At 41.3% G+C, this 14,826-nt stretch overlaps 1 protein-coding gene across 3 annotated transcripts in view; it reads right to left on the bottom strand.

Annotated features, from left to right (window-relative positions):
• Positions 1–14,464, bottom strand: part of LOC135526128 (G protein-coupled receptor 137Ba-like) — a 70,549-nt gene extending 56,085 nt beyond the window's left edge. For all 3 annotated transcript variants that reach the window (XM_064954245.1, XM_064954246.1, XM_064954247.1), the window contains exon 1: positions 13,794–14,464. In XM_064954245.1, the coding sequence (XP_064810317.1) occupies positions 13,794–14,195 (402 nt within the window). In that variant the 5' untranslated portion in view covers positions 14,196–14,464. The remainder of the gene's footprint in view (positions 1–13,793) is intronic.
• Between the last annotated feature and the right edge of the window lie 362 nt (positions 14,465–14,826).

Below are 14,826 nucleotides of genomic sequence, written 5' to 3'. Positions count from 1 at the left end.
CTGTATTGTTGTCTATCACTTGTTTTATTTGGTGCAAATAAATCAAATTACACTGAAGAGGAATTGAGACAGTGAGAACAAGAATTGCGAGACCAGCAAGCAGCGGCCCCTGATCCTGGAGAGCCACAGTCAGACACTGACTGGTGGTGTCTATGCGGGTGCTGTCTAGCCATGCCAACAGAAGAGAAATGTCTGTGCTGCGACACATTTGATCGGGGACAGTTCTTACTGAGGGTCACTGCAGACCCCATGGATCATGTGTGACAGACCATCGAAGTTCCGATGCACATATGGATAGAGGGGTACTGGAGACTTCTTCAGAACCTCCAAGATCAACTGGCGGCAGCAGCCTAGAACCAGCTGGACCAGGAGGACAAATGACAAACAAGTCCATTTTTTTTGCTGTCGGTAGACATCTAGCAATATAAGTACTCTTTTTACATGAGGCAGTGTTGTTCAGTACAGTACAATTTCATGATCGATCCAGCCATAACGGGGCTTGCTAGTACAACTACAAGCCAAGCTAGCCAGCTTTGTTTGCTATACCTAAAATGTATTGTAGCCTAATGTCATGGCTAGCTAGCCTCAGTGCATCTCATTAGGAGCAAAACTGGATACATTTTTGAAGGTGATGACAAATAGTGAAGGAATGACTTTAGCTTTATGACTCATATTAGCCTGAATAACTATACCTGTGTATTGTCTCACAGACATACGTTAGCTTGCTGGCTACGTCTCATTCTGCATCATGCTGCTACAATAGGAATTCAGACAGCACACAATGATTGCCCATGAAAGTCTAAATGCATTTCTTTCATTCTCTCAAACATTCTCCGCTTGGTGGCCTACAGATTCTTCTTGGGAGTTTGTTCTACGTGGGGAAAAGCTAGGCAGAGGACACCAAATCTCATTGCCTGCATTGTTGGGGCCATTTGAGCAATGAAAAGTCCCATAACAAATCGCCACTTGTATAAAAGTGATTCCAAACACCTCCCTACACCCCCCAAACACACCATATGCAAATTTGCTTTGTATAACTGTCATATTTATTATAGGCGTTAGCAGTATATTTTTCTTCTACTATATATAGTGCCTTCAGAAAGAATTTATACCCCTTCACTTATTCCACATTTTGTTATGTTACAGCACAGGTGTCAAACTCACGGAGGGCCGACTGTCAGTGGGGTTTTCGCTTCTTCTTGTACTCCACTGTGTTACAGCCCGAATTCAAAATTGATTCAACATTTTTTTTCTTACCCATCTCCTTCCTGAGCAGTATGATGGCTGCGTGGTCCCATGGTGTTTATACTTGCGTACTATTGTTTGTAGAGATGAATGTGGTACCTTCAAGCATTTGGTCAAAAAAAAAATCCTGAGGTCTTGGCTGATTTCTTTTGATTTTCCCATGATGTCAAGCAAAATTCGAAGGTAGGCCTTGAAATACATACAATTAGCCTATCAGAAGCTACTAAAGCCATGACATTTTCTGGAATTTTCCAAGCTGTTCAAAGGCACAGTCAACTTAGTGTATGTAAACGTCTGACCCATTGGAATTGTGACACGGTGAATAAGTGAAATAATCTGTAAACAATTATTGGAAAAATGACTTGTGTCATGCACAAAGTAGATGTCCTAACCGACTTGCCAAAACTATAGTTTGTTCACAAGAAATTTGTGGAGTGGTTGAGAATGCTGTTCATGGACTACAGCTCAGCGTTCAAAACCCTAGTACTCTCCAAGCTCATCCCTAAGCTAAGGAGCCTGGGACTGAAAACCTCCCTATGCAACTGGATCCAGAACTTTCTGACGGGCCGCCCCCAGGTGATGAAGGTAGGTAACAACAAATCCGCCACACTGACCCTTAACACGGAGGCCTCCTCAGGGGTGCGTGTTTAGTCATCTCCTGAACTCCCTGTTCACCCATGATTGTGTGGCCGGATGACTCCCAACACCAGGTTTGCAGATGACACAATGTTGGTATGCCTGATTACCAATGACAATGAGACAGCATATAGGGAGGTCAGAGACCTGGCAGTGTGGTGCCAGGAGAACAACCTCTCCCTCAACGTAAGCAAGACAAAGGAGCTGATCATTGACTACAGGAAACAAAGGGCCGAGCACGCCTCCATTCACATCAACGCGGCTGTAGGAGTGCAAGTCAAGAGCTTCAAATTACTCAAATCATGGTCCACACACCAACACAATTGTGAAGAGTGCACGACAATGCCTCTTCCCACTCAGGAGACCGAAGAGATTTGGCCCTCAGATCCTCCAGAGGTTTTACAGCTGCACTATTGAGAGCGTCGTGATTGGCTGCATTACCGCTTGGTATGGCACCTGCTTGGCATTCAACCTCAAGGCGTTACAGAGTATAGTGCATACGGCCCAGTACATCACTGGGGCCGAGCTCCCTGCCACCCAGAACATCCAAACCAGGCGGTGTCAGAGGAAGGCCCTAAATAAAAAAGTGTCAAAGACTCCAGCCATTCAAGTCATGGACTGTTCTCTCTGCTACCGCACGGCAAGCGGTACCGATGCACCAATTCTGGAACCAAAAGTCATAAGAATGTCTTAATGTTAATATAGCTACCCAGACTATCTGTGTTGACCCTTTTTGCACTAACTTTTTTGACACCACACTGCTACAGTTTATTATCTGTCACTCTTTTTTTTATCTTATTCCTAGGTACAGTATATGTACAGTGCATTCAGAGTATTCAGACCCCTTGACCCCACATTTTGTTATGTTACAGCCTTATTCTAAAATGGATTAAATTGTGTTTTGTTCTGCATCAATCTACACACAATGCCCCATAATGAAAAAGCAAAAACTGTTTTTAAACATTTTTGCAAATGTATAAAAAAAAACTGAAACATCACATTCAAATAAGTATTCAGAACATTTACTCAGTAGACTTGTTGAAGCACCTTTGGCAGCGATTACTGCCTCGAGTCTTATTGCGTGTGGCAATACAAGCTTGGCACATCTGTATTTGGAGAGTTTCTCCCATTCTTCTCTGCAGATCCTCTCAAGCTCTGTACAGAGTATCTCTCTGTACTTTGCTCCGTTCATCTTTTCCTCGATCCTGAATAGTCTCCCAGTCCCTGCTGCTGAAAAACATACCCACAGCATGATGCTGCCACCACCATGTTTCAACGTAGGGATGGTGCCAGGGTTGTCAAGATAATCTTGTTTCTCAAGGTCTGAGAGTCCTTCAGGTGACTTTTGGCAAACTCCAAGCGGGCTGTCATGTGCCTTTTACTGAGGAGAGTCATCTGTCTGGCCACTCTACCATAAAGGCTTGATTGGTGGTGTGCTGCAGAGATTGTTGTCCTTCTGGAAGTTTCTCCCATCTCCACAGAGGATCTCTGGAGCTCTGTCAGAGTGACCATAGGGTTCTAGGTCACCTCCCTGACCAAGGCCCTTCTGCCCCGATTGCTCAGTCTGGCAGGCCGGCCAGCTCTAGGAAGTCTTGGTGGTTGTAAACTTCTTCCATTTAAGAATGATTAATGCTACTGAGTTCTTGGGGACCTTCAATGCTGCAGAAATTGTTGATACCTTTCCCCAGATCTGTGCCTCGACACAATCCTGTCTCAGAGCTCTACAGACAATTCCTTCGACCTAATGGCTTGGTTTTTGCTCAGGTGTGTGCCTTTCCAAGTCAAGTTCAGCCAATTGAATTTACCACAGGTGGACTCCAGTCAAGTTGTAGAAATGTATCAAGGATGATGAATAGAAACAGGATGCACCTGAGCTCAATTTCGAGTCTCATAGCAAAGGGTCTGAATACTTATGTAAATAAGGTATTTGTTTATTTATTTAATATCAATTTGCAAAAATCTCTAAAACCCTGTTTTCGCTGTGTCATTAGGGGTATTGTGTGTAGATTGAGGATTTTTAAAAATTAAATCCATTTTAAAATAAGGCTGTAACATAACAAAATGTGGAAAAAGGGGTCTGAATACTTTCCGAATGCACTGTACATATCAACCTCAATTACCTCGTACCCCTACACATTATTATTACATGTTTTACTTTTTTATTACTTCTCTATTTTTTTTTCTCTCTGCATTGTTGGGAAGGGCTCGTAAGTAGCATTTCACCTGTTGTTTACAAAGCATGTGACATAACATTTCATTGATGACCACATCTAGCAATTCCAGGAGGAGAAACAAACAACATTCTTGAATCCTTGTGTTCCGAATGAAACAAACAATATTGGTGTATCAGAGCTCTGTTGGACTGGCCTGGCTACCCACTTCCACTGTGTGTGTGTAGAGTGAAGTTGCCCCAAGACACTCATCTTAGGTCAGTTTTGTGTTTTCTCCAGTTAAGGTTAAGGAAGCTGATCATTGATCCTAGACCTAGGGGAACCTTCACCCCTGAGCATATCCTACAGCCACGTCTGTAGAAGGCAGAGGGCTATGGCTGCTAATACTGTGCCATGGTGCCAACTCTGGCCTAGTTGGTTACACGGCATTTCACAAAACCACTTTCAACACCGATCCAGAGTAAACGGTGGTGAAACAAAATCTTCATGACACCACTGGTTTGTTTTGGAGTTTGGGTATTCTCCTTGAATCTTGAAGTTCTTCAATCTTCTGCTCTCAGATCATCAATATGGTCAGGACTTGCATGCCGAATCTGCCTGAGCAGACGGAGTCAACATATTACATCTCAGTCTTTCCTGAAATCCCAAAATCTCAGATCATGGATATGCACAGTCGGAACTCATTATATTGCAAGGAGACATCAGCTATCATGTTGACACTTGTTTATTCTCAGGTGTTTGAAGAAGAGTGAATCCCCTGAGAGTTGTAAAGCTGATTTTTAGCATCTGAATCAATATTTCTCCGTTCGGGTTGAGAATGACATGCATTCTGATGACAACGAGTCGGTCGTCAAGCAGGTACCATTTCGCTCTCTCTCTCTCCCCCTCTTTCTTTCTCTACCTGCCCTTTTATAACATTGAAAGAGAGGGAAAGAGATAAATGTAGCTTTCTCTATGCTCCTCTTCACCGTTTCGTAAGCCACATGTCAGCTGAACTGTAATAGCACAGAGCAGCCAACAGGGCTCCGGTAATGCATGCATCAGGCCTGACGACAACTTGCACAGATCACATGCATTGTGGAATGGCTGTTAAATGCAAACCGTTGGTATTTAACCTGTAGTGACACCCCATCCCGTGGACGGGACCGTTATCATCTGACACTAATTAGCATAACACAACGGACATAAATCTTCATAGAAAATATTCCTATTCATGAAAATCACACGTGAAATATATTGGAACACAGCTTAGCCTTTTGTTAATCACCCTGTCGTCTCAGATTTTCAAAATATGCTTTACAGCCAACGCTAGACAAGCATTTGTGTAAGTTTATCATAGCATTATGCCTTGCTAGCAGCAGGCAACCTTGTCACGGAAATCAGAAAAGCATCAAATTAAATCGTTTACCTTTGATGAACTTCAGATGTTTTCACTCACGAGACTCCCAGGTAGACAGCCAAAGTTCATTTTTTCCCAAAATATTATTTTTGTAGGCGAAATAGCTCCGTTTGTTCTTCACATTTGGCTGAGAAATCGCCCGGAAATTGCGGTCACCACAACGCCGAAAAATATTCCAAATTAGCTCCATAATATCGACAGAAACATGGCAAACGTTGTTTAGAATGCATCCTCGAGGTGTTTTTCTAATATCTATTCGATAATATATCCGTCTGGACAATTCATTTTTCACTAGGACCGATTGGAGTAATGGCTACCTCTGTATTTTACTCGAGAATCTCTCTCGGAGCCACCATGTGACCATCTACGCAATGTGGCCGCCTATGGCTATTCTTCAACAGAAATGCGTAAAACTACAACACAATGCTGTAGACACCTTGGGGAATACATAGAAAGCGTAAGCTCGTTGATGGTACATTCACAGCTGAATAGGGAGTCATTGGAACGCAGCACTTTCAAAACCTGGGGCACTTCCAGATTGGATTTTTCTAAGGCTTTCGCCTGCAACATCCGTTCTGTTATACTCACAGACAATATCTTTACAGTTTTGGAAACATTAAAGTGTTTTCTATCCAAAGCTGTCAATTATATACATATTCTAGCATCTTTTCCTGGAAAAATATAATGTTTAAAACGGGAACTTTTTTTTCTCCAAAAATGAAAATACTGCCCCCTAACACCAAGAGGTTTTAAGGCACAGTGAGCGATAATGCATTTCCAAACAGCCATGAGAGCTGCTGAAAATGTAATTTGAAAAATATATTGGTCATCACTTTGCCCCCTATCTCCTGGGATTAGGTAGGGGTGGAGGAGGAGAGAGGGAGGTAGAGACTTTTACAAGGGGAACATAAAAGCACATAACACCTCATGCATGGCTGTGTTGTTAGAAAGGAGGACAGGTAGGCCTTGAAACCTGACTTTCTGTGGAAGTGTGGGGCTGTGCAGGTACGCGCACGAGTATGAACGCAATGCCACACACACACACACACCCCTTATGGAAGGGACTCCAGCCCTAGTTTGCCATTGATGGAATGTAATGTTTGTTATAAAAAATAACAGAAATTAACCAATCATCAACTGGGCTGGATTACCACAATTATGTATATTATCATGTTACAAATATTTCAATTCGAAGAACTGTCATCATATGGACAAACACAAATCATCGACTAAGTTGGGCATGTGTGACCTGCAAAGTGCAACAGGTACCAACTCACAATGAACATCCTTTGAACAGATCATGAATAATTGGCGCATCCCTCTATGAGGTCATTGCCAATTGCAACGCAAAGCTTCCAAGTGAGAACTAACGCCTCACTCACACAACAACCACCCAATCCACTATGAACATCCTTATCCATCTTTACAAGAAAGGCTCTGTATTTTGCCAATACATTTGAGAAACTTCAGATGATTCACTCTATATATGTGAGGCAGAGGGCGAGAGCGCTTTACTTCTCTCTTATAATGCAATCCCCTTTGGTTGTGCCTGGAATAGGCCTAGTAAAGGACTGAGAAAGGGTGATGTAATGCTCCTGCAGCTCCGTCTGATTGGCTACCGCGTTTAAATGTCACCTCGGCACAACCCTGGCAGAATCAGTGTGCAAGTTCCGCTTCGCTTTGCTGAGACTCACACACCCCTCTCTTTGCTCCTCTCCAAGCGAAACAAATAAACACTGACAAAGTCAGCCTGGACAGGACAGCTGCAATGGACTTTGGCCTATGCCACACAGAGGCTGCCAGTACTGCCAGCTCTGGGACACAGTAGGGATTGTCCTAATGTTTTGAGGGATGCTGGTGTTGCTGTGCGCAGTGAGCTAGTGAGCTAGTGCACAGTGGAACAAAGACGAGCGAGAGGGAGTGTGAGAGGGACTGCTGTGGCCTACATTGAGAAGAAAATTTAATGGGAACCGAGCATCAAAGTATTTTCAGTTGTGAGAGAGTCGCTTTAGACAACCTAGGTTTTGGCTGTGGGAACCAGGGGAATAGTCTCGTGATTGTGAGGAGATTTTTGTGATTGCAGAATCTAAAGCCAACCCTGCAATCTACTATTTTCAATGGGATTTGCCTATACATAATTATAGACTATACAAAACATTAAGAACACCTACTCTTTCCATGACGTAGACTGACCACGGGAATCCAGGTCCTTATTGATGTCACTAGTTAAATCCACTTCAATCATTGTAAATGAAGGGGAGGAGACTGGTTAAAGAATAAATGTTAAGCCTTGAGACAATTGAGACATGTATTGTGTATGTGTGTCATTCGGAGGGTGAATAGACAAGACAAAGATTTAAGAACCTTTGAACGGGCTATGGTAGTATGTGCCAGGCGCACCGGTTTGTGTCAAGAACTGCAACACTGCTGAGTTTTTCCACGCTCAACATCTTCCCGTGTGTATCAAGAATGGTCCACCACCCAATGGACATCCAGCCAACTTTTCAACTGTGGGAAACATTGGGGTCAACATGGGCCAGTATCCTTGTGGAACGCTTTCAACACCCCATAGAGTCCATGCCCCAAATTTATTGAGGCTGTTCTGAGGGCAAAAGAGGTGGTGCAACTGAATATTAGGATTGTGTTCTTAATGCTTTGTCCACTCAGTGTACATGGCATGATTTTAGCCTCTCTACACTGGCTACCAGTCACCTTTAGAATAGATTTTATATTTGTATTAATCATGTTTAAGGCTAGGCTCAGTTTAGCCCCTTCCTATATCTCAGTTCTTTTAAAAAAAGGACGCAGTCTGCGATCCTTTGTCAGGGCACTGACGACCAGAGGAGAGCAGGCTTGCAGATTCAGTCTTCACTCTTTTTATATCCTTGTTGAAGACAGACTTATATTACGATGCTGTAAAGGTACATTTTTGTTTAATTTAATATTATTTTTTTCTATTGTTTTTTTTTCTGTTAGTACCAGGGTTTATTCTAATGAAAAAAAGGGCTTAGGTGGTGGGTGTTTTTTTTTTTTTTTGTCCAATGCTCTAACCACTAGGCTACACTGCGTGTGGCTGGGGGAGTGGCAATAAGCACTAACGGTGAGCCAAATTGTGAGCCAAATTGGAGGCGGTGTAAAGAAATGTTAGCATTTTTAAGCCAATTTCATACAATTCTAAAAAGCTGAGAGACATTTTTTGCCATTTTAAAGCAAATGTGACCCGTTTCAGGAAACTAGGAGTATGTTGAGGGTCACTACTTCACAGGAGAGCCATTTGAAAGTAAACTTTTTTTTCATCAAAATGTGTTTTTTGGCAGAAATGTCTTTTCGAACACGGGAATTGTCATGTGCCTTAATAACAAACTTGTATGCCATCTGTAAATTGTTAAATTACGAGCCTAGTTGGTTAAGCCACAGAAAAAGTCAGCAACCTTCCCGCCAGCCAGGATTGGCTGAGATAATGGATGGGCTGGACATGCCGAGAGATGAGTTTGGATTGGTCTGCCATACAGCACGCTTCTGTCTATTTAAGATGGTCAGTATGTCTAGGTAATCCTGTCTAACGCGGCTTTAAAAAAATATTCTGTAGTAAAACTGAATAAGCCTAATGTCAAGTTAAAGTGTACTGTTAGCTAGCTAACATTAGCTGGATGGCTCGCTGGCTAACATTACGTGTATGCTCTCCACTTCCTGGAGGACCGAGTTTTGAAATCAGTGGAATTCGAGTATGATAGCTAAGGAGATGGAGAAAACACCCGTCTCCGGATAACATCTTCAAGCTAAGTGCAACTATGGATCCGACAGGAGGCGCGTCCATCCATGATGTATACGGGTAAGATAGTCTAGCTAGACTTTCAGATATTAGACATTTCTAATTTTAACAGAAAGTGGTTTTATTTTCAAGTGTGAAGTTAGCTAACTGACTCGCTAGCTAACGTTACGTGTATGATCGTATTATTAATTTCTCAGAGCCATTTGCTTGACTAGTTATAGCCTAATGTTAGCTAGCTAACATTTAACCTGGTTGGTTAGCTACCTGCAGATTCATGCAGGGTAGTAACGTGATGAGTTGGGATTATGGTTCATTGTTAAGCTAGCTACATGTCTTAACAAAAGACTCCACTATGCAAGTATCCATTTCAATAGAATGTCACTGCAACAACTGTTGATTGACGTACTAGCTGGTAAATTCACTTTGGCTATCTACTCCGATTTCAGACCAATGGTAAGATAGTCTAGTTAGATACATTTTCAGACATTACACGTTTCTAATGTTGACATCGTCTTTTCATTTTCATTTAAAGTGTACTGTTAGCTAGCTAGCTACCGGTCTTAACAAAAGACACTCGTCTGAGTGTGCCAGAGCGCAGAATAACTGATTCATTTATGAATGCTCAACACACAATACTTATTATGTGTCTGGAAGTAGCTTGCAAGCTAGCCAAAGTGAGCCAGTTAACTGTAATCAAGCACCCAAGCTGTGAGGTCAGAACGTTCGGATCAACCCTACTCCTCGGCCAGAGCATCCAGTGTGCTCTCTGAACGCTCTGAGAGCCAAATGCTCTGAATTTACGAACAGCACAGTTGCAGTCACCAAAGCTCTGGATAACATAACAGCTTAACCTCTTGATGCTATGGGGGCGCTATTTCATTTTTGGATGAAAAACGTTCCCGTTTTAAACAAGATATTTTGTCGCAAAAAGATGCTCGACTATGCATATAATTGATAGCTTTCGAAAGAAAACACTCTGACGTGTCCAGAACTACCAAGATATTTTCTGTGCGTGCCCTAGAACGTGAGCTTCAGGCAAAACCAAGATGAGACGGCATCCAGGAAATGTGCAGGATTTTTTTTGAGGCTCTGTTTTCCATTGTCTCCTTATATGGCTGTGAATGCGAGAGGAATGAGCCTGCCCTTTCTGTCGTTTCTCCAAGGTGTCTGCAGCATTGTGATGTATTTGTAGGCATATCATTGGAAGATTGACCATAAGAGACCGCATTTACCAGGTGTCCGCCCGGTGTCCTGCGCCGAAATTGGTGCGCAAACCTCAGCTGCAAGTATTTTTCCATGGAATTCAGAGAAGAAAGCAGGCTTCCACGAACGATATATCAATGAAGAGATATGTGAAAAAACACCTTGAGGATTGATTCTAAACAACGTTTGCCATGTTTCGGTCGATATTATGGAGTTAATTCGGAAAAAGTTTGACGTTGTTGGTGACTGAATTTTTGGTTCGTTTCGGTAGCCAAATGTGATGTACAAAACGGAGCGATTTCTCCTACACAAAGATTCTTTCAGGAAAAACTGAACATTTGCTATGTAACTGAGAGTCTCCTTATTGAAAACATCCAAAGCTCTTCAAAGGTAAATGATTTTATTTATTTGGTTATCTGGTTTTTGTGAAAATGTTGCGTGCTAAATGCTACTCAAAATGCTAAGCTAGCTTAGCATACTCTTACACAAATTAGTGAATTGCTATGGTTCAAAAGCATATTTTGAAAATCTGAGATGACAGTGTTGTTAAGAAAATGCTAAGCTTGAGAGCAGGCGCATTATTTTCATTTTATTTGCGATTTTCAGAAATCGTTAACTTTACATTATGCTAATGAGCTTGAGGCTATAACTGTATACAGGTTTTTTTCATAGCCAAACGTGAACAAAACGGAGCGATTTGTCCTACACAAATAATATTTTTTTGAAAAACTGAACATTTGCTATCTAACTGAGATTCTCCTCATTGAAAACATCTGAAGTTCTTCAAAGGTAAATGATTTTATTTGAATGATTTTCTTGTTTTTGTGAAAATGTTGCTGGCTGAATTCTAGGCTTATAGCTATGTTAGCAATCAATACTCTTACACAAATGCTTGTTTAGCTATGGTTGAAAAGCATATTTTGAAAATCTGAGATGACAGTGTTGTTAACAAAAGTCTAAGCTTGAGAGCAAATATATTTATTTCATTTCATTTGCGATTTTCATGAATAGTTAACGTTGCGTTATGCTAATGAGCTTGAGGCTATAAATAGAATCCCGGATCCGGGATTGCGCGACGCAACAGGTTAACAACAGTCTTTAGACATTGTTTCAAGCTTGTGTTCTGAAAAATGAAGGAGTAAGAGCAGTCTGAATGAGTGGACCCTGCCGTGTCACAGAGCTTTTCATGTGCGCGACTGAGAGAGTGCCTTTCTTGTTGACCTTTTATATTGACAACGTTATTGTCCGGTTGAAATATTATCAAATATTTAGGCTAAAACAACCTGAGGATTGAATATAAACAAATTGTTTGACATGTTTCTATGAACTTTACAGATACAATTTAGATTTTTTTTTGTCTGCCTGATGTGACTGCGTTTAAGCCTGTGGATTACTGAAGAAAACGCGCAAACAAAACTGAGGTTTTCGGATATAAAGAGACTTTATTGATCAAAAGGAACATTTATTGAACGTCTTCTGAGTGCAAACATATGAAGATCATCAAAGGTAAGTGATTAATTTGATCTCTATTTCTGGCTGGTTACTGTTTGTATTGATTTGTCTGCTGGGCTATGTTCTCAAACAATTGTAAGGTATGCTTTCGCGGTAAAGCATTTTTGAAATCTGACACCGTGGTTGGATTCACAAGAAGTTCATCTTTAAACCTATGTAAATTAGTTGCATCTTTCCTGAATTTTTATAATGAGTATTTCTGTATTTGAATTTGGCGCCCTGCAATCTCACTAAATGTTGTCCAGGTAGCGTCCCACATACCCTAGAGGTTAAAGGCAGCCTGAGTCGGCCTACAACTCTATTCCTATTCTATTCAGTTTAAAGAAATTCATCATATTGGAAATGAGCTATTATCAGGCTGGTTAATGCGATGCATGTCTGTTGAATTTCGAAAAGTCCACCCGCACTCGGCCCCACACCACATACTCAGCTACTGTGTTGCGACCGTGGCATACCTTTTACAAAACAGTACCTTCTAATCAGTATGCGACGATGAGTAACTAGTATGTAGTTTAAGTATGTAGTATGCATACTACATACTCAGTCCAGCTTTAAACTTACTCTTGAAAGTTCTAATAGTAGAATGCACAAGTGCAATTTTGAAATTGGGAAGTACATCATCAGTTGCTCTTGTGATGTTAGTCATTGCATACCTTAGAGAGCTATTGAAAACTTTTCAGAAATGTCCAGATCAACTAGCCCATGTCAGCTAACGTTTTTTTTATTTAGGTTTTTTAGCCCATAGATATTGTTTACATTTTTTGTCACTCAAATATCACATGAATATACACTAGACATTGCAAAATGTATAGCACCACAAGAAAGTTTGCTTTAAAACTGCTACATTTTCTTTGCACCCATGAAATAAATTATAGAATTGCTGGAAATAAGCATTAAACCTGCAAAATTACAGTTAACAGCAAACAGTTTGCTTCATGAACAGTGCTTGTTGTGCAGTGTTGCTCATAGAAATAGACGTGGCGTAAGCTCGCAAAGGGGGGCCCCGAATGAAAACGTTTGGGAAAACCCTGGGCTAGCCTACCTGGTCTAGATTTGAAATCTGATGAAGACTTCATTTGGATAAAGCAAACATATACCTGATTAACACACACTTTTCACTTAAGACTCACGTGACATTGTGAAATCTCTGTAAATTATTACAGGGGGGCCATACTATGTATGAAATCTGGTGTTTTTATTGACAAATGTCCCAGAGAAGGTTAAGAAGTGTGAGGCAATAATGTACCTAATGGGGTCCCAGGAGAGCTAATCAGGTTGTGAGAGGCTGAGAGCACAGTGGGTCTTGGGGGTGCTAGTGACTGTCACCCCCAGCTGTGAGCTTCTGTTCTTGCCCCAGAAATATACATGATCGTCTCAAGAGAAGGTCAGATACTGGCCATTTGCTGTTGTCATCAACAGCACTGACTGGGCTGGAAGACATTGTTGTTCACTTTTGCAGAAATATAAGAAAACAGCCAGGACGGGATTTGTGATAAAGTGACATTATCAGGACAATAGAAGGAGTTGTTTGTCAAAGCTATTAATCTCAGCATTTCTAGATCACTGAATCAATATGTCAATATAGGTCTCTTTAAAAGTTAAGGCACAACAAGACATGTCTGCAAAATCCAAGGCTAATGGATTAATTGCCATTATATGCATACTTTCAACAGACATCATCTTCACTCATAAATAAAGCATGAAACGACATGTCCCCCAAAAATTATAATCACGTTTAGTTGATTTACTTTTGATTACTTTTGACAGACGTGTCATTGTGTGACAGGCAACATGAAAATCATGTCTTCGCAACTTTGAAATCACATGTATCAATATAGAACATGCACTTACTTACCTGTGCAAAATAAAGATTGAGCAGACACAGAGTGAAAAATTGGAGGCATACTGGAAAACAGTACAAAAGCCAGTAAGGGAAATGCTGCAACTGGTTCGCTTGGACAACGTTCTTGAAGTAGAATGAAAATAATGTAGTCCTTAGCGCTGACCACAGCAAACAGAGAAAAAGAAAGACACTCTGGTAGCTGAAGCGCTTGTGTCCATAACGCAAAATGAGCCAAAGTTGCAAGTAAACAAACACAAAAAGCAGGGAATATAGGATGGTATACACAATGGTGAGTCCGAGCTCCACAGACGGAGGAACCGCAGCTCGAATCGGTTCATCACTTGAGTCCGTTACAGACGTGAAATCACTGAGGCTGACCTGGTTATCTGTCAACAACATAGCGAACATATACATCTAACATCGACGACTTAAATAAGCATATCTAATGTTTAATTCTAAAATAATAAAAAGGTCAAACTTTTGATGTAAAAAACAACAACATAAACGTCCACTGAAAAACAATAGCTCGAGCGCATAAAATCAACTGCCCTAATCTAAAACGAATGGTTAGCGAATTTCTACCATGGATGACTTTACAGCTAGGTATAAAACAGAAGACAAACAAGAAAACACTACAGGGGACATCCCCAATCTCGGCACAGCAGCTCCCCCGTGCAAAAAAACTAACTAACTAAGAGGGAAAAAAGGGGCGTGATGCAGGGAGCGTGCAGCTGAGAGTAGCGGTTGTCACTAGTTACCCCACCCACAAAGTCAAAATTGGCAATATCGTCAAAATTCATTAAAACAAAATGACACGGTTAGGTTTAGGCATAGTGTTAGCAATGTCGTTAAGGTTATGTTTAAGGTCAGGTTTAAAATAAAAATTTTAGGAAGATAAATTGGATAAATGGGCTGGGTTTAAGACTTGGTGGCTGTGGTAACTAGTGACGACCAAGCGACGTTGCAGTTTAGGGGCCGCCTCTTGACCAAATAACCGTGCACTGGCTCCCTTCCAACGCCATCTTGGCTCCCTTTTGATCACATT

The sequence above is a fragment of the Oncorhynchus masou genome, chromosome 32 (genome assembly GCF_036934945.1).
Source record: "Oncorhynchus masou masou isolate Uvic2021 chromosome 32, UVic_Omas_1.1, whole genome shotgun sequence".
Taxonomy (NCBI): domain Eukaryota; kingdom Metazoa; phylum Chordata; class Actinopteri; order Salmoniformes; family Salmonidae; genus Oncorhynchus; species Oncorhynchus masou.
The sequence above is the reverse complement of the archived record's forward strand: the minus strand, read 5'-3'. Positions and strand labels throughout refer to the sequence as shown.